The sequence below is a fragment of the Suricata suricatta genome, chromosome 3 (assembly GCF_006229205.1).
Source record: "Suricata suricatta isolate VVHF042 chromosome 3, meerkat_22Aug2017_6uvM2_HiC, whole genome shotgun sequence".
NCBI classification, from domain to species: Eukaryota; Metazoa; Chordata; class Mammalia; order Carnivora; family Herpestidae; genus Suricata; species Suricata suricatta.
Genome location: NC_043702.1, coordinates 173,607,450 through 173,628,055, shown reverse-complemented (window position 1 = coordinate 173,628,055; position 20,606 = coordinate 173,607,450). Strand labels below are relative to the sequence as shown.

The following is a 20,606-nucleotide window of genomic DNA, read 5'->3' as shown; positions in this document are numbered from 1 at the left end:
GCCCCCCTCCCCCCTCACCCCGCCCCCGCCCGCTCCTCCCCCTTCCTCCCCCTCCCCGCCCCACCCCCAGTCCACCCGCTCCGCCTCCCTCCTCTACCCCTCCCCCTCCCTCCTCTGCCTCCCCCTCTGCATAACTGAGGCTGTTACCCGGGACACCGAGGCCCTGGGAAGTGGGCGGAGGCTGTCCCGATCTGGGTTGCGTCCCTGCTGTCAGTGTGGCCGGGTGGGGGGAATTACCGTGCGTGTCCTCACCTGTAGAGGGAGCACACACCTGCCGAGGAGCATTTCCGCAGCTCCTACCTTTCTCCTCCCTGTAAATGACGCCTCCTTGTGAGGCAGCAGGCGGGGGCCTACAGGGAGGGGGAAGGGGGCACCCTCCGGGCACACTGTGGACCTGGGGCAGGACGGGCCAGGACAGGGAGCCAGAGCTGTCTGATTTAAGCCCCTGGAGGGTGTGTGCAGGCACCCAGGCCCCGGTGCTGGAGGGCCCGGGGATGTTAGGGAAGGACAGACCAGGGCCTCAGTTTCCCCAGCCCCTCAGGGACAAAGTCTCTGACGGGAACAAGCTGGGGGGCCAGGCTGGGGCCCTGGGCTCCTGGTCAGGCCTGCGTTCCTTCCCTCCTCAGGGGCTGAGGTCCCTCTGGCCAGACCCTCTTCCTCCCTGCGGACCACCCACTGGGGGTGGACCCCAACCCCCACCCCGGCTTCCAGTCCCCCCACCACTGACCAGCTGGGGCCTCCTCACATCCGGGCTCCAGGTCCTCTGGGAAGACTGTCGCCCCCACCCCTCCAGCCAGCTAATCTCTGGATGTCAGAGCCAAGCCCTCCTCACGCCCCCCTGCCCAACTCTGAAGCCCTGGGGTGAACCGTTTCCTCTAGAAGTTGGTCTGGGGGCCGCGAGCGCCCGCGGGGCTCTGACCTGGCCTGTCTCCACAGAGTTTGTCCCGCTGCAGCCTTGAGCTCTGGCGGCAGATCCGGGAGAGGGGGCCCCTGTGAAGCAGGACGTGAGGCTCACCCAGGGGCCAGGGTGATGATATGAATCCAGACCGAGCCCCGGGCCCCGGTGTGAGGACAGTGCGGGTGCAGGGAGAGAGCAGCGCGGTGCATACCTTGGGGTGAGAGGCCGGGCCCTACCAAGGGAGGGCGGGGGGGGGGGTCAGCTGGGAGCCGATGGCCCTGGAGGTGGGTCCTGGACCTGGGAAGGTGCCAGTGCAGGGCAGGGTCGTCTGGGGGTGGCAGGAGAAGGGACGATGTGGGGGGTGCCCTGGGGCAGACAGACCGGGGACCATCTGAAGGACCCTTCTGACTGGCCGGGCTCGCCGAGGACAGGCTGTCTCCCCCGCAGCCCCTCAGAGGGGCCACGGTGCTCAGCTCAGAGGCGAGCTAACAGAGAGAGGCTTCTGGCCCTGGCCCCTGCACCCCACCTTCTGAGTTCAGGGTGTCTGGGGGAGGGAGCCCGTGACCCTGCTCCCCTCCCCCACATCAGACATTCTAGCCAGGCTCTATTTCCTGTTTTCAGGCTCGTATCCTGAGTGCTGGGATCCCCCAGGCCGCTCCCTGGCCCCCCAGGCCCCCCGGCCGGCGCCCAGCCACCCTGCGCAGGGTCAGCTGTTTCTCAGGCTGCAGACCACAGGGGCCTGGTGAGTTACCGGAGGACTGAGCACGGCGGGGGTGGACCTGTGCCGGGGGAGCAGTGACAGGGCCACAGCCAGAGGACCACAGAGGGGAAAGCCCACGGGCCAGAGCCGGGGTGGGGGGTGAGGCAGCCGGAGGCGGCTCTGGGGCGGAAGCAGAGACAGGGGAACATGGGGTTAAATCAGGGAGCACTTCTCTACTCAGACCTGGAGGGCTGCAGCGCTGCCCCAGGGACCCTGGGGGTGTGTGGGTGGGGGGCGTGGGGTGGGGCCAGGCGGCAGGCATTCCAGAGATACTCAGGGGGGTGAGGGGCCAGCAATCACGACCTTTCTCTCTTCTCGGGAAAATTATAAGCAGATGTGGGCGCCTCAGGGAGCCAGCACCAGTGGTAGGAACACCGAACCCAGAATCCAGAGCCGAGCGTGGGGGTGGGCACTCGGGAGCACAGCCCCTCCCAGCTTCGGAGCCAGAACGGGGTCCTGACCTGCTTCCCACCCACCGGGCGAGGCTGGGCAGAGGGGGTGGAGAGGAATGATTTCCAGATGGCTGGGCGGGGGGGTGGGGGGGGTGGATGGCTTCCTCCCGGCTGAGGCCAGGGTGGGGACCTCCTCGGGCAGGAACCCCGGGGCCGGGTCCTGAGGTGCACTGATCTAGCACCTCTGGGGGGTGCGCATGGGGCTGCCCTGGTCTGTGGTGCTGGCCCATGTCCGCCGCGTAAGTAATTCCCGGAGCCTGACTGGTCTGTGAGCGGGAAGTTGGGTAGAGACCAGTGAGCCGGGCCGCACACCAGGGGTTAGGAGGGCTCCTCCAGCCACCTGGCCCCACCCCTCCTGGCTGCTGCTCTCAACTAGGCCCTGGTGGTTTGGGCTGCATGTGACGAAGGTCCCTACTTGAGGCAGCCGGTGGATTGATGCATCGGACCCATCGTTAAGGACCTGTGGCTGCAGTTCTTCCCCCCACCCCCGCTGGGCTCAGGTCTCCCCCACGACTTGCCCACTGGCCCAGGTCTCACACCTGGTACCAAAGCCAAAGGGCCCCGGGCTGGGGCTCCGAGGCAGGATCCCCGCGTCTAGAGGTCACCGCCCCCCCCCAAACCCCCACCCTCGGGAAGAGGCCCTGGTGTGTGTGAGTGAGTCGTGCTGGGAGGGATGGGGGCAGTCTGCAGAGGAGGAGGGGTGAGGGGAAGAGCAGGCTGGGGGCCAGAAACAGCCGTCTCTGCGGACACTTCCTCCTCCAGGCTGGTGGCTGCGGTGCCCGTGCCCTGTTCTGCACCTGGCCTCTTCGATGTCACCAGCTCTGAGCGCCCTCCTTCTCCTGGGCCTGGGCCTGCGGCTGGCTGGAGCCCTCAACCCCAATGACCCCAACACCTGCAGCTTCTGGGAAAGGTGAGGGGCGCCTGCTGCCCGCCCTCCCCCCCCCCGTCCCCTCTTCCTCTCCTCCCAGACTCCCTGCCTCTCTCCAGCTCTCCCCTCCCTCCTGGTTCTGCTCTCTCTGATCCCCCCAAGCCTCCCCCTTAATCCCACCCCGTCCTGAGCGCCCCCCCCTCAGCTCCGGCTCTGACCCCGCCCCGTCCTGTCCTGCAGCTTCACCACCACCACCAAGGAGTCCCACTCCCGCCCCTTCAGCCTGCTCCCTTCGGAGCCCTGTGACCGGCCCTGGGAGAGCCCCCGCACCTGCCCCCGGCCCACGTGAGTGCCCGCCCCACCCCGCCGCGGGCAGAGCGCCGCCTGAGCGCGGCCTGGCCGGGCCTGGCCCCGCACGCCCTCGTTCTCTCCTCGGAGACTCTGCCGCGCAGAGGAAGCATCGAGGTGTGGTTTGGGGAGGCTGGCGTGGGGCGCGCCGTGGGGCTGGGTAGGGGCAGGGAGGGAATGCTCCTGTGCCCCCCCAGCCCAGGGTGGCAGCAGTGCCCCCCGGCACACCAGGCTGGGGGCTGAGGGTGCCTCGCGTCTCCACCAGGGTTGTCTACAGGACCGTGTACCGCCAAGTGGTGAGGACAGACCACCGGAAGCGTCTGCAGTGCTGCCGGGGCTTCTATGAGAGCAGTGGCATTTGTGTCCGTGAGTCCTGGGGGGCTGCGGGGTGCGAGGGCCTGGCCCCCCTTCCTTGTCCCTCCCGCCTGTCCCTGGTGTGTCCCCGGGACAGCAGCTGACCCTTGCTCCCTGTGTCTCCAGCTAATCCCAGGTTTCTCCTGCCCCTTCTCTCTGAGTCCTGGCATAGCCCCTCTCTGTGCCTCTGTCTCTGGGCTGCCTGTGTCTGTCCCTGTGGGTTGGGGTCCATCCCCAGCTTTTCTTATCCCTGTCTGCTTGTTGCTGTCTGTCTCTGACTTGTCACTGCCCAGTCTCCCCTGCACCCCTGTACTCCAAACCCCTGACTGGAGCCGGCCCTGCCTCTCTGCCCCCACCTCAGTCCTGCCTGACCCACGCCCACCCCTCTGCACAGCGTCCGCGTTTGCTCCCTACCTGAGGAGCCCGTCCCTTTTCCCAACAAGGTGCTTGGAGAATGTCACAGAGAGAGGGGCTGGCCCTCCGTCTTCTGGGTCCCAGAGGCAGAAGTGCCAGTGCTTCTGGGGAGTGTCAGCCCCCGCCCCCCTCGCCAGGGCAGAGGAAGAGGGCTGGGTGGGGGCAGGGAAGCACGGCTCACTCCTGGTCTCTGCCCCAGCGCTCTGTGACCAGGAGTGCGTCCATGGCCGCTGTGTGGCACCCAACCAGTGCCAGTGCGTGCAGGACTGGAGGGGTGACGACTGCTCCAGTGGTGAGTAACTGGTGACTGCAGGTCACAGGACCCCGGGCAGCGCCCTCCCTCCGCCCACAGGTGCTCAGGCCCCGGGACAGTCACCCAGGAGAGCCCCACAGCAGCCGCTGCCCTTTTGGGGGGGGTGCTACAGGGCACGGGTGTGGGGGGCTGGGAGACAGAGCCGGGGACTGCGGGAGGGGTGAATCCCTGGTGACTCCCTTCTACCCTCCCCTCCCCCAGGGTGCGCCCCAGGAGTGTGGGGGCCGCAGTGCGACAAGCCCTGTCCCTGCGGCAACAGCAGCTCCTGTGACCCCAAGAGCGGAGCCTGCTCCTGTCCCTCCGGCCTGCAGCCCCCTCACTGCCTCGAGCCCTGCCCCTCTGGCCAGTACGGTCCCGCCTGCCAGTTCCGCTGCCAGTGCCACGGGGCACCCTGTGACCCCCGGACTGGAGCCTGCTTCTGCCCCCCAGAGAGAACTGGGCCCAGGTGCATGATGGGTCGCAGACACCAGACCCTATGGGCCACACACGGGGACCCGAGGGGACTCAGGACGGGATGGGGTGGAGAGGCCCAGCCATGCCTCCGCTGTGAGGGACCCTGAGCAGCTCGTGGACGCCCTGTCTGTGTCCTCCACCTGCGAGGCCGCCGTGAAGAGGACACGAGTCTGCATGTGTGTGAACATGGGTGAAGTGCGGCTGCACAGGGTCCCGGGGCGGCCTCTCAGAAGGAGCTGCAGGCAGACTGGGGGGACGTGCACGACGTAGAGGTCGAGGGTCCAGCCTTGCAGAGGAGCCCGGGAGTCCCAGGGCAGAAGCGTCCCCCCAGCAGAGGCAGAGGTGCGGGGGGAGGGGGAGGGTGCACAGGCTCTCCTACCCCATCTGGTGGTGCTGGCTGTCCCCACCATCTCTGGTCCTGGAGATCTTTGCTTTCTGACCCTTGCAGTCCCCAGCAGGGACCAGCAGGGTGGACGCCTCCCTGAGCCCGGGGCTCAGGACTTGCCCGGGAGAAGTGCGCAGGCGGGCAGCCCGGGAGGGGAGGGGAGCGGGGGCGCGGGCTGCTGGTCCGCGCGCTGATCCGCCGCTTTGCCGGGCAGCTGTGAGGTGTCCTGTGACCTGGGCACTGCCGGCTTCTTCTGCCCCAGCACCGATCCTTGCCACAACGGGGGCGTCTTCCAGGCCTCCCAGGGCTCCTGCAGCTGCCCACCGGGCTGGACGGTAGGAAGGCTGGGGCGGGGCCATGGGGGTTCTCGGTAGGGCTGCGAGTAGGATGTGGGAGAAGGGTGGGCTCTGGGGACCCCGCAGAGATTTGAAGTATGGGGGTACCAAGGGGTGCTGTACCCAGGGGGAGGGGCCGGGCACCCGAGGCTCCGTCTGCCTTCTGCCTTTCCAGGGCACCATCTGCTCCCTGCCTTGCCTGGAGGGCTTCCACGGACCCAACTGCTCCCAAGAGTGTCGCTGTCACAATGGTGGCCTGTGCGACCGCTTCACTGGGCAGTGTCGCTGCGCTCCGGGCTACACTGGGGATCGGTGAGTAGCTTTGGCGCGGGCGGGCGGGTGGGGGCAGGGCGGGGCGGGACTGGGCGCCGCCAGGCTCATTCGGCGGGCGCCCAGGTGCCGTGAGGAGTGCCCCGTGGGCAGCTTCGGGCAGGACTGCGCGGAGACGTGCGACTGCGCGCCCGGCGCCCGCTGCTTCCCGGCCAACGGCGCGTGTCTGTGCGAGCACGGCTTCACCGGGGACCGCTGCACCGAGCGCCTGTGCCCCGACGGCCGCTATGGCCTCAGCTGCCAGGAGCCCTGCGCCTGCGACCCGGAGCACAGCCTCAGGTGCGCCGCAGGGGCCCCCGCGCGGGGCCGGGGCAGACCACGTCCAAGGGCAGGACAGATGTCACAGAAGGGAGAGGGAGGGGCCTCGGGGACGGGGGCGGGGGTGCGCTCGGAACGCCCCCTTTTGGTCCCGGTTCCCCGAAGCTGGGCGCGCGCTGCACGGAGGGGCCGGGGAGTCGGGCGCGGACCCCAGCTCCTGCTCTGACGGCGCCGCCCCCTCCCGCCGCAGCTGCCACCCGATGAGCGGGGAGTGCGCGTGCCTGCCGGGCTGGGCCGGCTTGCACTGCAACGAGAGCTGCCCGCAGGACACGCACGGGCCCGGCTGCCAGGAGCACTGCCTCTGCCTGCACGGCGGCGTGTGCCTGCCCGACAGCGGCCGGTGCCGCTGTGCGCCCGGCTACACGGTGAGGCGCGGCCCGCAGGGGTCCCGGGGCGCGGGGCGGGGGAGTCGGGCCGCCCCCTCACAGTCTGCCCCGGCTTCCAGGGCCCGCACTGCGCCAGCCTCTGCCCCCCTGACACTTACGGAGTCAACTGCTCCGCCCGCTGCTCCTGCCACAACGCCCTGACCTGCTCGCCTATCGACGGCGCCTGCGTCTGCAAGGAGGGTGAGGGCGTGGGTCTCCGGGGAGGGGCGACGTGGGGGCGGGCCCAAGGGGAGAAGGCGGGCCCAGGGCGGGGGCGGGCCCAGGGCAGGGGCGGACTCATGGGGGTGAAGGCGGACCCAGGGCAGGGGCTGGCCCAGGGCGGGGGCGGGCCCACGGGAGAGAAGGCGGGCCCAGGGCGGGGGCGGGGTCATGGGGGAGAAAGCGGACCCAGGGCAGGGGCGGGCCCAGGGCAGGGGCGGGCCCACGGGAAAAAAGGCGGGCCCAGGGCAGGGGCGGCTCATGGGGGAGAAGGCGGACCCAGGGCAGGGGAGGGCCCAGGGCAGGGGCGGGCTCACGGGAGAGAAGGCGGGCCCAGGGCGGGGGCGGGCGCGGGGCGGCTGGGTGAGGGCGGGGTGCCTGGGCAGCAGCTGGACAGTGGGAAAGTAGCCAGGCTACTTCCTTCCTGGAATATCCACTTTACTTTTCAACCACAAAAATCCTGCTTGTGCTTAAAGGCCCAGGCCAGAAGGCGCCTCTTGGCGAGCATTCCTCACCCTCCGTCATCTAGAATCGCACGGTGGCAGGGCCAGGAGGGGCTTCTGAGACCTACCCAGGCGGCCCGTTAGCCCCCTTTAGGCTGGATTCTGACACGGATGTGTTTTATTTGGGCGGTCCTCTGTTATGTTTAACCACCCCCCAGTCTGCAGTCTCCACCCCTCCCTATAGTGTGACACAAGATCTGAGTCCCACTGGCGTCACTCATTTAGTTACCTGGTGGGGTGTGTAAGCTCTTGGATCCTGGCCAACGCCCCCGTTCTGCAGAAAAGGCCCCAGAAGGGAGCAGTGTGCCGCCAGCAGCCGCTCAGCCCCCCGCTTGGCCCCTGTCCGGCTTCTACCAGTGATTATGCTTGTCTCCCGTGTGGAGCGCTCCCAGCCCACCCCAGCTGGTAGCCCAGAGCCTGGCATGGTTGAGGCCCCGTGTGTGCTGGCCTGGGAGCATACCTGCAGGGCCCCTCTTGCAGGTTGGCAGCCTGGTAACTGCTCTGTGCCCTGCTCGCCTGGAACCTGGGGCTTCGGCTGCAACGCCAGCTGCCAGTGTGCCCATGCAGCAGCCTGCAGCCCCCAGACCGGGGCCTGTACCTGCACCCCTGGGTGGCAGGGGGCCCACTGCCAACTCCCGTGCCCGGTAAGTGCTCAACAGTCCATCTGCCCAGGGGGATGGTGGGTCACAGCCTTCCCCCTGCCAGCTGATTGGCCTGCCCCCGCTCCCTCTCCAAGAAAGGACAGTTTGGTGAAGGCTGTGCCAGTCGCTGTAACTGTGACCACGCTGACGGCTGTGACCCTGTTCACGGACGCTGCCAGTGCCAGGCTGGCTGGACGGGTGAGCATTCTAGGTGTCTGGGGGCCCTCCGGCCCGCAGCAGAGTTGGGGATGTATCCTGCAGGAAATGTGTCCCGAAGAGCCTCTCTCTGGCAGCAGCAGGGGAGGCCAGGCTGGGCTCACCCTACGCTTCTCTGCCACAGGCCCCCGCTGCCACTTGCCGTGCCCTGAGGGCTTCTGGGGGGCGAACTGCAGTAACACCTGCTCCTGCAAGAATGGGGGCACCTGCATCGCTGAAAATGGCAACTGCGTGTGCGCACCTGGGTTCCGGGGCCCCTCCTGCCAGCGATGTGAGGCTCCCTCCCTTCCCCCAGCTGCCAGCAGCAGGGCGCGGGGTCAGATGTCGGAAGCCCCCCCTCCAGTGGGAAGGAGGGAGGGAGATAGTGGGGTCAAGGGCCGACTGAGGGCTCGCCCCTGCCCGCAGTCACTGCCACCCTTTCTCCCGCAGCCTGCCAGCCTGGCCGCTATGGCAAACGCTGTGTGCCCTGCAAGTGTGCTAACCACTCCTCCTGCCATCCCTCGAACGGGACCTGCTACTGTCTGGCCGGCTGGACAGGCCCTGATTGCTCCCAGTGTACGTGCTGGCCCGTGTGTGTGAGCGCCTGTGTGTGTGAGAGGCAGGGTGAGCCCGGAGGCTCCTGTGCCCTGCTGCTGGGCGTAAAGGCCTCTGCACCCGCTCCATTCAGTAATGTACCTGAGCGATGCAAGCACATGTTCAGCGGGTGTCACCTCCATGCTGGGTCCTGCTCCAGTGCTCAGGGCGCAGCAGGGGACTGGTCGGGAGGACAACGCGCGCCCTTCTGCACGGACGCCTGGGGAGGGCATTACTCCTCCAGGCACGGGGGGCACCCCAAGCCTGGTTCTGGACACGTGCTGTTTTTCCTTCTGCACTTTTCAGTTTGTATCTATTTGTATGTGGCTCCCAGCACATAAATATGTAAAGAACATCACAGAAAAGTTTAGTCCCATAAACCAAGCACAAGAAGCGTTGAAAACAGGAAATGAGGAGCCATGGTCCCAAAAAAGGCTGGGTACAGGCTGGGCGGTGGTTGAGGGGCATGATCCAGGGCTTCCCTTAGAATGCGGCCACGGGTATCATTAGATTATTTGCTAGCGTCAGACACACAAAAGTTGTACCTCAGATGGTGTGGATGTTTACTTCTCTCTTACAATAAAAGGGTCAAAAAGATTCCAGAGCTAAGCAATGCGGGGTAATTTGGAAACCTTTGGTTGTCTGGCCCTGGCCACGAGATTCTGAAATGGCTATTAGATAGCCAAGCGCAGGCTCCAGTAGGCAGCTGGGCATGTGATAAGCCTGTGTGGTCATTGGTGTGCAGTTGTGGTTCAAGAGCCTGGTGTCCCAGGGAGACCGAGGCTAAGAAGATTTCAGCGATGCTGGGGCTGAGGGTCCATCCAGACGGGGGTGGCCCTGCCCCACCAGACAGCCACCTTGTCTCCTGCAGCGTGCCCTCTAGGGCACTGGGGACTCAACTGTGCCCAGCCCTGCCAGTGCCGCCACGGGGGGACCTGCCACCCCCAGGATGGGAGCTGTCTCTGCCCCCCAGGCTGGACTGGACACCTCTGCGTGGAAGGTACCAAGAGAAGGGGACTCCTGCCCCGCCCCGAAGGAGGACACTGCAGATCTGGGCCCCTCACCCCCTACCGCCCCCTCGCCTTTCCCCCAGGCTGCTCTCTGGGGATGTTCGGGGCCAACTGCTCCCAAGCATGCCAGTGTGGTCCTGGAGAGAGGTGCCACCCGGAGACGGGAGCTTGTGTGTGTCCCCCAGGGCACAGTGGCGCCCCCTGCAGGATTGGTGAGTTCTCCTCAGGACCAGGGGCCCCTCATATGCCCCCTTCACCCCGGGCCTGTCCTATGCTGCACCCCAAGCTCACCGGCAGAGCCAAGGCGCCATGCTGAGGGGCCGCCCCGTTCCCCCAGGAAGCCAGGAGCCCTTCACCATGATGCCCACCTCTCCAGTGGCCTACAACTCGCTGGGGGCCGTGATCGGCATCGCAGTGCTGGGGTCCCTGGTGGTTGCTCTGCTCGCGCTGTTCCTTGGCTATCGCCACTGGCAGAAAGGCAAGGAGCACCAGCACCTGGCGGTGGCCTACAGCAGCGGGCGGCTGGATGGCTCTGAGTACGTCATGCCAGGTGAGCTGGCCCGCGGGCGGGGGGCATGCGTTGGGGGCTGGTGCGTGGGCTCCCGTGTCCTCCCTGGATCTGGAAGAGGTGAAGCAGGGTGTTGGAGGGGAGAAGAGAGGTCAGATCAGCTGGGACAGAGCCCCTGTCTTGGGCCCGGGCCCCTTTCTGACCGGCCAGGTCACCAGGTGCCTTGTCTGTTGGTGCAGATGTCCCTCCGAGCTACAGCCACTACTACTCCAACCCCAGCTACCACACGCTGTCACAGTGCTCCCCGAAGCCCCCGCCCCCTAACAAGGTCAGTGCTGGGGGGGCGGGGTGCACTGCGGTGAGGGGTGGGGTGCACAGACCTGGGTCTCCGGAAAGCTCCATCCTCATGTGCCTCCTCTCCCTACTCCTCCCCTCCCCCACCAGGTTCCAGGCAGTCAGCTCTTTGCCAGCCTCCAGGTCCCTGAGCGGCCGGGGGGAGCGCACGGGCAGGGTGACCACAGCACCCTTCCTGCTGACTGGAAGCGACGCTGGGAGCCTCTGGACAGGGGTAGGGGTCCTGGGGCCGGGAGCCCCCTGCAGGGCCTCTGGACAGGGGTAGGGGTCCTGGGGCCGGGAGCCCCCTGCAGGGCCTCTGGACAGGGGCGGGGGCCCTGGGGCCAGGAGCCCCCCTGCAGGGCCTCTGGATGAGGTAGAGGCCTGGAGGCCAAGGCCTCTGGGGAGGTGGCCTTGTGTGACCCAGGATCCCGCTCCCTCTGAGCCTGTGTGTGCGCAGAAGGGCTCTGGGCCCCGGTTCCGGGACAGGCAGGGGCCCGGGGAGGAGAGCAGGGTCTGACTGCTCACCACCTCCCTCTCCCCTCCTCAGGTGGCCGCCTGAGCTACAGCCCCAGCTACCGGAGCAGCGACCGCCCAGGCCCGTTCTCCAGTAAAGGTATGGCGCAGGGGTGAGGGAGGAGGCCAAGCAGGGGGAGGGTCAGGCTCTGTGGGGGAGCAACCCCACAAAGCCTGACCCCCTCCCCTCTCCTTAGGGCCAATCTCCGAAGAGGGGCTGGGGGCCAGCATCGCTTCCCTGAGCAGCGAAAACCCCTATGCTACCATCCGGGACCTGCCTGGCCTCCTGGGGGGCCTGCGGGAGAGCAGCTATGTGGAGATGAAAGGCCCCCCCTCAGGGTCTCCCCCCAGGCAGCCCCCTCCGCTCCGGGACAGCCAGAGGTGGCGACAGCCCCAGTCGCAGAGAGACAGTGGCACCTATGAGCAGCCCAGCCCTCTGACCTATGGTGGTGAGTCCCCCTGCTTGGTTGGGGCAGGGGGTACAGGGAACCAGGAGAGGGGGTGGCGCGGGGTGCGGGCACAGAGCGGGGCGCGGGGCAGCACCAAGAGCATGGACTCTGGGCCAGGCTGGGGTCACACGGGCACGCCGTCTGGGACGTCACGTTGCTGCTGAGAGCCTGTGAGGGATGGCCTGCCTCACAGGGCTGAGGGTTTGAAATGGTCCGACAGCACCTGACTTGTGGCCTTGATACCTGGATATGAGGGAACAAGGTTGGTGACAAAGTGTCCTCCTCTCCTGCGAAGTGGGCAGGTCAAGGTGGCCTCCCTCGATGGTGGCGGAAGAGCTATACAAACTGATGCCGTCCGTCTGTCTGTGGGCAGGAGAGGCTGTGGAGGGGAGGAGAGGGGGGAGGAGGGAGGAGCCACCTCCCATCTGGTGCCTTCTCTGCCCGCAGATGGAGACTCTGTGGCCTCCCAGCCCCCACCGCCTCCGGGCCTGCCCCCCGGCCACTACGACTCCCCGAAGAACAGCCACATCCCCGGACACTATGACTTGCCTCCAGTACGGCACCCCCCGTCACCCCCAGCTCGGCGCCAGGACCGCTGAGGGCTCGGGTGGCGTGCAGGAGCCAGCGTCCTTCGCTGCCCAGGGCTGGGGGCAGAGCCTGCTGTAGCCTGCCAGCCGCGGGGACAGGACCGGCGGGCCGTGAACGCGAACAGGAACACGACTAACAGAGGAAGTGAATGTCGGGGAGACCGGGTCTGGCTCCCAGGGTCCATCATGGGAGACGCTGGTCATCGGGCGGCCTGCCTTCCCTTTTGTACATTTTCCAACCTGCTGCTCCCCCAAGGCCCCAGGGCCTTTGTACATAAACTGGTGGGTTGAAAGTTGTTAGAAAACTCTGATGTCAGATTAATGTCAAAAATGTATATTGGGTTCCTTTTCTGTGCTCTTCCGGGGTGTGTGCGCGCGCATGCGCGCGTGCAGAGGGCCTCCAGGCACACACCCCTGTCTGGGGCACGCACTAGGTAGTTGAGTGGCAGCCCAGACCCAGTGACCTCTATTGACGGCCTAACTGGCCTCCTTGCATTCACCTAGCACCTGTTCCAACCAGCTGCTCAGAACAGATGGTGGTTAGGTTACACGTGGGGGAGTCCTCATGGGTGCCCCGTGGCCCTTGAGCCAGAGACAACACTGTCACAGGCCTTAGGGGCTGTGCTGGCCTGACCTGTCTCCTCAGCCTCACCTTGAACTGTATTCACTGTCACTCTGTCCCAGTCACCCTGGGCTCTAGGTCCACCTACCAGCCACGCTTTTTCCTAGCACGGGGGCTTTGCACATCTGGTGCTTTTCTCTTCCCGTCACCTGTCAGATGCCACTTGTCCCTCCCATCCGGTCCTCAGGGAAGAGCCTCTCTTGGTCCCCTCTCTTGCCTGGCACTGATGGGGGCTGGGTTCATCCACTGGATACCTGCAGAAGGCCCTCAGGCTGCCAGCTCTCCCTGTAATATGTTGTGGGATCATTTGATTAATCTCTGCCTCTCCCACCGGACCCTAGGTTTCCTGAAGGCAGGGATCACGTAATGAGCTCATCTTCAGTTTCCCTCGGCATTCAGTAGGCACTCAATAAATGTTCCCCAAAGGCTGAGTGAGCTGAAAGCACCAGTGATAAGTGCCAGTAATAGGCAGCCGGTGAGCTGCGTGCTCTGAGCTGAGGGACCGCACATGTCAGGGGCTTCCTGGAAGACAGGGGCTTAGGGCCAAGGCTCCCAGGCGGGGAGATGCTGGGAGCCGCACTGGGGAGCAGAGCTGAGTGGGCTGCGGAGCTGGTGCCAAGAAAGAAGCCGGGAGAGGAGAGGCTCACAAGGGGCCAGCGCTGTGGAACCACGGGGGCTAAACGACCTGAGGACTTTGAATCCAAGATTTCTGAGAAGCGAGTTCCGCCTCGCTACCTCGTTAGCTGATCAACTAGCTGCCCACACCGCCAGAGACCAACTACAGGGGAGTCGGGAATAAAAACCCAGCACCACGCCTTTTCCATCAGGAGCCCTCTCCTGACAGGGTTGGAGGGCGGAAAGTGGGTCTGCCCCCGCCCGACCCTCCCTTCCTAGAATCTCCCACTGCCACCATCCCCTGCTCTCTCCGGGACACAGCTTCCAAGGTGACTGGATTAGCCCCGGGCCCCGTCCCCGCCCATCATGACCTCAGGCCCCGCCCACAACGGCCCGGCCCACCTCCGCCCCGCCCCGGCCCCAGCTCTCCCCACCCCTCGCGCTCAGTCCTAGGCTCCACCCCCCCAATTCTCCCGCCCGCCGCTGTGACTGTTCCTCCCGCGGGTCCCGCCCCTCCAGCCGCGCAACTCTTTGGTCCCGCCCCTCGGCTTCCCAGCCCGAGGCTGAGACTGTTCTAGCCTGCCCGGGCCCCGCCCCGGGACTCGCCCCGCCCCGTCCCCGCCCACTCACGTGGACGCCCCTTGGTCCCGCCCCCAGCTCCCCACGCCTGCGGCTCTAACTGTTGCTCCAGCCCGCCGAGTGCGTTGCCGTGGAGAGGGACGCGGAGGCTGCGCCGCTGCGGGCGCGGCTGGGCGGTGGCCCCAGAATAGAGACCCCTGGTCCGGTCCCCCCCCAGGGCGAGTCCCACAGAGTCCGTCTCGCCTCCGCGCCGCGTGGGCCGTCCCAGGGCCGCTGCGGACGGCGCCGGCATGTCGGGCGAGGCGAGTACGCCCGGCGCCTCCCCCAGGGCCCCGCGTCCCGGGACCCAGAAGTCGTCCGGCACAGCGAGCAAGAAGGGGGATCGCGGGGCCAAGGAGAAGTCGGCCGCCGCCCTGCCGCCGGTGGGCGAGGAGGAGTCCAGGAACCCCGGTAGGCGGGCGGGCGTGCTGGCTGTGCGGGCGCGGCGCCGGAGGTCGCCGGGAACTCCGGCCGTGGGCACGCCGCGTGTCACCAGCTCCTGGCGCGCGCCACGGCTCTTCTGCGTGGTGACCCTTGTTAGGTGTGTGGCCCTGGCACCTTTCTTCTCTGTAGTACGGACGTGTGAGGAGCAAGGGGGCTGGCGGCGGGCAGGTGTTTCGTAAACTGCGCTTTCCTCTGTTGATCCCACAAGCGTGCACTGTGCACCCCTGTGCCCGGCGCTGTGCTCCGTCTGGGCATACACTTACAGTACTCGCAGCCCAGCTCTTGAAAGTCAGCTTGGCACAGATGGAATGGAACTTGATCCTAGAGAATCCACCCTCTGGTCTGGGATGCTGACAAATACCACAAGGTGTGATGCAATGTGTAAGAAGGTGGGGGGGGGGACACCAGGTCCGTGGGGGGACCTACCAGGAGGTGACTTTGAGTTGACTTTTATTTACTCATTCATTCAACAATTACTTTTTGGGGGGGCGCCTGGGTGGCTCAGTCGGGTAAGCGTCCAGCTGCGGCTCAGGTCATGATCTCACTGTTGGTGGGTTCGAGCCCGGCGTAGGGCTCGTGCTGACACCTAGCTCAGAGCCTGGACTAGCTCAGAGCCTGGAGCCTGCTTCAGATTCTGTGTCTCCCTCTCTCTCTGACCCTCCCCTGCTTGCGCTGTCTCTGTCTCTCAAAAATAAAAACAAAACAAAAAACAAACCAAAAAAACCCAATTACTTTTTGGATATGGAGATGCCCAGGGTCCATTTACATTCTCTGGGGAGGAAAACTAGTGGCCAAGTGCAAGTAAGTGTGCGGCTCTCTCTGTGTGTTGCACATAACAGAACCCCAGGCCACATGAATGACCCACAAAGGGAAATTTATTGGAAGGCTTTTTTTCTTTAGCCTCCGCACCCAGTGTGGGGCTCAAACTCATGATCCCCATCGAGATCAAGAGATGCACATGCTCTACCGACTGAGCCAGCCGGCACCCCTATCAGAAGACTTCTTGATTCAAATCCATCCACTTTGAGAGGGACAGGGGCTTGCTGTCCCTGGACTCAGGGAAGCCACTTGGGAGGCGGCACTGATTGTCAGACCTCGGTCGGTCAGGTGTCTCCTGGCCAGGGTGGCTGGGGGTGGGGAAGCTGGGAGCATTGGAGAAAAGGCATTTTCCAGGAGAGACAGGACAATGTAGGATGTTTTACAGGGATGAACCTAGTCGCGTCGCCCCTCCCCCTTCCCCCCCACCGCTCTGCATGACCAGTGGAGAGGAAGGGGAGAGTACGAGGCAGAGAGGTGAATCACCAGGCATGTCACCTGTCCCTATGGGGGACAATGGTAGTTGGAGTAGAGAGAGCAATGAGGGAGAATGAGTTAGGCTTCTTGGAAAAACAGTTCCCAAGCAGAAATAGTTAGAACTGGTGGAGTCTTGGCTGGGGTGGGAGTGAAGGAAGAAAGATTCCCAGGTCTCTGGGCTGGGAGCACTCGAGAAAGAGCAGCATGATGTCCCGGTGTTTTGTTTGTTTGTTTATTTTAAACGTTTATTTATCTTGAGAGACAGAGACAGAGCATGATCATGGGAAGGCCAGAAAGAGAGGGAGACACAGAATCCGAAGCAGGCTCCAGGCTCTGAGCTGTCAGCACAGAGCCCGACACAGGACTTGAACTCACGAACCACACAATCATGACCTGCGCTGAAGTCGGACAGTCAACCCAGGCGCCCCTGTCCGGGTGTTTTTAAGGCCTTGGGAAGAAAGGTTCCTCTGAGGCAGCCCGGAGCATATGCAGGGAAGAGCGGAGCACTTGGAGATATTAGGGGAGGAGCAGCCGACAGGTGGGAGCGAATGGGGGTGACGGGCACCCAGGGATACCGGGCCGGGCCACACGGTGCAGTGGCGGGGCAGATGTGAGGCTCAGGGCTCCAGCGGGGTAGAGAGTGATGGCGGCCATAGGAAGGTTTAGAGATATAGAGGGGACCCCATCTGGGGGCTTCCGTTTCTTAAGTGCAAGGCAAGGTCAGCAGAGTGTAAGGAAGGCGTGCGGAGGGAGCCGAGCAGGGCCACCAGGTGGCTGCTCTGGCCACCAGGTAAAGGGTGCCTGAAGCGCAGGCACGGAGCCGCGAGTTCCAGAGCAGAGGCCCTCAAGCCGCTGGCCTTGGCATCAGCGGTTTGCAGTTAGTTTGTTAGAAATGCAAATTCACAGACTCCACCTGGCCCTTGGACTCAGGGTCTCTGGGGAGGGGGCCCAGGTTGTTCTGGTTTGAGAATCTCTTGTAGAGAAGGGTGGTGCGAGTGAAGCGAGGAAGGGGTGAGGGGCTCCCCCAGCAGGGGGAACAGATGGTATGGGGGAGGCGGCTGTGCACGGGGCCTGAGCCTCCTCTCCCCGCCTTGGCCCTCGAGCTAATGCATCTTGTGCGTCCGTTCCCCCTGATGGCGCATGAGGAGCTGCCTCGCACGAGAACCTCAAACTTCCCGGTCTCGATCCCACTTGTGCTCAGCGCCTGCACTCCCAGACCGCCTAGGCCTCCGGGCAGGCTCCCTGAGGTCAGTCATGCAAGTTCCCCCCAGCTCAGCGGCCAGCCAGCGATGGTGCTGTGGGGGCTCCGGCTCCAGGCTGCCCAGCACTTGGAGGAGCAGGCTTGCACCTGGGCAACCCTTCGGCCTCCAGATTCTTCCCTGCGCCCGGGACAGCCCTTCCCATCTCCAGGAAGCACTTCCTCCTGGGATGCCCATGGGGATACGGGAAAGAGTTGGGGTCCCTGGGGACTCGAACACTCAGGTTTGCATAGCCCTCAGGATGGGGGGGGGGACATCGGTCTGAATGAATGCAACTCTTCAATGAACTGGCATTTCTAAAGCATTTGCAACAGTGCGGGACAGGAGCGAGTGACATAAATGTGTTTGCAGCGTAAATAAAAGCCCGAGGCTCTGCTGGAGCTCGGTGTCCGTGGGGGGCGGGGCGCGCGCTGCTCCTGGCTTCCTTCCTTCGCTCACATCGGTCAGGCCTGGGCTTCTTTCCCCGGCTGATCCTGGGCCGTCCCAGCATACAAGGGGCATGGGAGGAGTCCAGGCTGGGGACACTGTGGGAGGTGAAGGCACCCCCCCCCCTCCCGGGGTGGGGAGCGCCCAGCGCAGAGAGGAGGCGCCCGGCAGCCCCTTTTCTCTGGATTTCCCGCTGTTTGCTCTCAAGTGTCCCCAGCGTGGGTCTCTTCCATGCATCTTAGTTTAAAAAATGGCTGTAAGGACGTCTTCCAGGAGGGGGGCGCCCAGCTGCCGTGAAGCTCCAAGCCCCGGGCGGCTGAGCCCGGGAAGCGTCGCCAGGCAGGGTCCCCGCGCGTCCCCGCCGGCGCCGCTGCTCTCTGCTGCCCCCCGGCGGCGGCGGGGCCCGGCCGCCCTCACCTCCTGCCGCCCCGCAGAGGAGTACCAGTGCACCGGGGTCCTCGAGACGGACTTCGCCGAGCTCTGCACGCGCTCGGGCTACACGGACTTCCCCAAAGTGGTCCCCCGGCCTCGCCCGCACCCGGCCTTCGTCCCCTCCGCCTCGATGACGGAAAAGCCCTTCCAGGGTGAGTGCCAGGGGAGCCCCTGGGGGGGCCTGCCGGGGTGGCCTCCCTTCGCCCGGGGGCGCAGGGCAGGGGATGTGGCGCCGAGGGGAGGCTTCCAAGTGTCGGGTGTGGAGGTGGGCGGGTCTCCCACCTTCCTCCCCAAACCCTCGGCGACTCCGGTCCGGCCACACCCGGGGGTACTGCCCTCGGGCCGCCCCCGGGCCGGCGCTTCTGTTTCCTCCCTCCTCACCCCGTTCCTCGCACCCCTGCCTTGCAGACGATCAGCGCCTGTCGGCGTCTTGCAGCCTCAACAGCCTGGAGAGCAAATACGTGTTTTTCCGGCCCACTATCCAGGTGGAGCTGGATCCCGAGGAGAAGTGGGTGAAGGAAATCTACATCCGCGGTGAGCCCCGCCCCCGCCCGTCCTGAGTCCCGCCCCGCGGCCCCTCCCCCGTCCCGTGCCCCCCCCCCGCCCCGTCCCGTTCCCCGCCCCCTGCCCCCCGGCCCGGGCCTGAGTTGTCTCCCTCCTCTTGCTGCCACAGGCTGGAAGGTGGAGGAGCGGATCTTGGGCATCTTCTCTAAATGTCTGCCGCCCCTCAGCCAGCTGCAGGCCATCAAGTGAGGGCGCGCGGCGGGCCGGGCTTGGGGATTAGAACCGCAGGGCGCGGAAGACCCGGGAAAGGTGGGAGGCGGCGCCAGACGGAGGGGTGGCTGGAGGGGATGCACGGGGAGGGGGTGAGGCTCCACTGGCTTTCCGCACCTCCCAAGTCCAGCTTGTGGAAGGTGGGGCTGACGGACGCGACCCTGACCACCTTCATCGCCTTGCTGCCTCTCTGCGCACCCACGCTCAGGTCAGAGCGGGGAGGGCGCCCGGGGGGTCCTGGCCGGGTGGGCGGTGGGCCGGGAGCAGTTTGGGGAGGAGAGTGGCGGTGGCGTCCCTGTGGAAGGGGGGAGGTTAGAAGCTCCCGTGTGACAAGGAGGGGGTCCCTTTGCTGCCACACCAGTGCCTCAAGAGCCTGGACTTTGTTTTCTCCACCCGTCCCACGACCCTGGAGGTTTTCACCCCTCCGGCTGCCTGGAGTTTAACACCCAGACTGAGGGTTGGCTCTTCTCCAGGATCAGTGAGGGAGGGAGAAGGGTTAGGACAGACCCTGCCCTGTGGCGGCTCACGGGGCAGGGAGTGGGGGCGGAGAAGGAGTGCCATTTCTGGGGTGCCGGCCGGGGGGACAGGAAGGCTGCCGGGAGGAGGCGGTGCTGAGCTGCGGAGGAGGACTGGGAGGCGGCCGAAGCCGGTGGGAGGCGGTGTCACTGCCAGTGTGGTCCACCGGGCGGACTTGGCTCCACCTCCTCCAGGCTCCCGCACCCTTGGTTTATCCGGCATCACAGAACACACCCTCAGTGTCCCCACCGGCTCTCGGGTCTTCCCGGTGGGCGGGGCTGTGTCTTCCTCAGTGAGGACACATGATTGGTTTCCATCTTGGGAATTAGAAACTATGGAATTCATGTTAAGACGCAAAAGGCAGATCCACATGGGCAAATAAATTAAAATGAATGTAATGAATTTCAGGTGAAAGATGAGTCAACCGGAAAGGTAATGAATCTCCCCTGATAATAGTCGTGGGAGAAAACTTTTAAGTAGAGAAAGTTCTAGCCGTTAGTTCAATGTGCATCGACTTGGAAAAGTGAAGCCATGCGTGGGGGGGGGGGGTCGTGTGTCAGTTACCACGACCTGCCTGCGAACGCACTACCTCTCATGTGGCGGCTTAGGCCACCAGTGTGTATTGCTTCCCAGTTTCTGTGGGACAGACGTGGGAGCGGGTGAGCTGGGTGCCCCCAGCCCGGGTCGGGGGTGTGTGTCCAGTGGGTCCGCTGGGGCTGCGTGTGGATGTCCCACGGCCATCAGGGATCCCAGCGAGTGCCAGCAAGCTCCCAGCACAAGGCCATAGTCCTTTTGTGACCTAGAAGTGACATCTCATTCTCTGTGCCATATTCCATTCAGCAGGAAGGGAATCACTGGGTCCAGCCCCCTTGGGGGTGAGGCAGGACCACACTAGGCATGGCTACCCAGGAAGGGGGGGCCTGAAATCCTCTCAGAGGCCACCTCACCACCCGGTCACTCACGCTGGCGAAGGACCCCATTCACGTGGCTGTACTTGTGGATTTTTATTTAAAAAATATTTTAATATTCACTTATTTTGAGAGAGAACGCAAGTACACAGTGGGGGAGGGGCAATCCCAAGCAGGCTCCACACCGTCACAGCCTGGGGCAGGGCTCCGGCTCACCAACTATGAGATCAAGACCCGAGCGGAGGTCGAGGGCGTGTGCTACCCAGGCGCCCCGACACTTGTGGATTTTCAGTCTGGAGAACGGTCTCGTCCACTTCCCTCCCGGGAGGGCCATCCTCGGGCTGGTTCCGAGCCGCTCCTCAGAGACCCACACGTCGGTCGGACCCCTTCCCTCCTCTGGCCTCAGCGGTGCCTCCAGGTTCTCAGATTCCCCCTCCCCGTCCTCAGGAGGGTGTGTCTCGAGGGCAACCCGCTGCCCGAACAGTCCTATCACAAGCTCATGGCCGCGGACAGCACGTGAGGCTGCTTTTCCTCATCTTTGGGCTCCCCCC

The 20,606-nt window shown here is 65.1% G+C and overlaps 2 protein-coding genes and 2 long non-coding RNA genes across 6 annotated transcripts in view; 2 read left to right on the top strand and 2 right to left on the bottom strand.

The window, feature by feature from the left end:
- The window catches only part of PEAR1 (platelet endothelial aggregation receptor 1), a 17,180-nt gene extending 4,697 nt beyond the window's left edge, over positions 1-12,483 (top strand). The window contains exons 2-25 of the mRNA XM_029935942.1: positions 937-1,115; positions 1,520-1,640; positions 2,873-3,020; positions 3,219-3,323; positions 3,592-3,692; positions 4,294-4,386; positions 4,609-4,852; positions 5,460-5,580; positions 5,756-5,892; positions 5,977-6,189; positions 6,419-6,593; positions 6,674-6,794; positions 7,796-7,959; positions 8,052-8,154; positions 8,297-8,443; positions 8,602-8,727; positions 9,617-9,745; positions 9,839-9,967; positions 10,093-10,305; positions 10,503-10,591; positions 10,708-10,831; positions 11,147-11,212; positions 11,310-11,561; positions 12,009-12,483. Of these exons, the coding sequence (XP_029791802.1) occupies positions 2,920-3,020; positions 3,219-3,323; positions 3,592-3,692; positions 4,294-4,386; positions 4,609-4,852; positions 5,460-5,580; positions 5,756-5,892; positions 5,977-6,189; positions 6,419-6,593; positions 6,674-6,794; positions 7,796-7,959; positions 8,052-8,154; positions 8,297-8,443; positions 8,602-8,727; positions 9,617-9,745; positions 9,839-9,967; positions 10,093-10,305; positions 10,503-10,591; positions 10,708-10,831; positions 11,147-11,212; positions 11,310-11,561; positions 12,009-12,160 (3,105 nt within the window). The 5' untranslated portion in view covers positions 937-1,115; positions 1,520-1,640; positions 2,873-2,919 and the 3' untranslated portion in view covers positions 12,161-12,483. The remainder of the gene's footprint in view (positions 1-936; positions 1,116-1,519; positions 1,641-2,872; positions 3,021-3,218; positions 3,324-3,591; positions 3,693-4,293; positions 4,387-4,608; positions 4,853-5,459; positions 5,581-5,755; positions 5,893-5,976; positions 6,190-6,418; positions 6,594-6,673; positions 6,795-7,795; positions 7,960-8,051; positions 8,155-8,296; positions 8,444-8,601; positions 8,728-9,616; positions 9,746-9,838; positions 9,968-10,092; positions 10,306-10,502; positions 10,592-10,707; positions 10,832-11,146; positions 11,213-11,309; positions 11,562-12,008) is intronic.
- On the bottom strand, positions 252-6,756 carry LOC115288542. 3 transcript variants are annotated; one of them, XR_003907066.1, is made up of 3 exons: positions 6,713-6,756; positions 920-990; positions 252-311 (listed from the first exon to the last, which is right to left on the bottom strand). It is a non-coding gene; the product is annotated as an uncharacterized LOC115288542 (long non-coding RNA). The 3 variants fall into 3 exon arrangements; XR_003907068.1 differs by lacking the exon at positions 6,713-6,756 and adding an exon at positions 4,095-4,169; XR_003907067.1 differs by lacking the exon at positions 6,713-6,756 and adding an exon at positions 1,650-1,780.
- LOC115288541 lies at positions 11,603-14,136 on the bottom strand. Its single transcript, XR_003907065.1, has 3 exons — positions 14,016-14,136; positions 12,859-13,055; positions 11,603-11,940 (listed from the first exon to the last, which is right to left on the bottom strand). It is a non-coding gene; the product is annotated as an uncharacterized LOC115288541 (long non-coding RNA).
- LRRC71 (leucine rich repeat containing 71) overlaps positions 14,065-20,606 on the top strand; it is a 10,371-nt gene continuing 3,829 nt past the window's right edge. The window contains 6 exon segments of the mRNA XM_029935943.1: positions 14,065-14,414; positions 17,860-18,009; positions 18,266-18,391; positions 18,531-18,606; positions 18,762-18,839; positions 20,503-20,585. Of these exon segments, the coding sequence (XP_029791803.1) occupies positions 14,255-14,414; positions 17,860-18,009; positions 18,266-18,391; positions 18,531-18,606; positions 18,762-18,839; positions 20,503-20,585 (673 nt within the window). The 5' untranslated portion in view covers positions 14,065-14,254.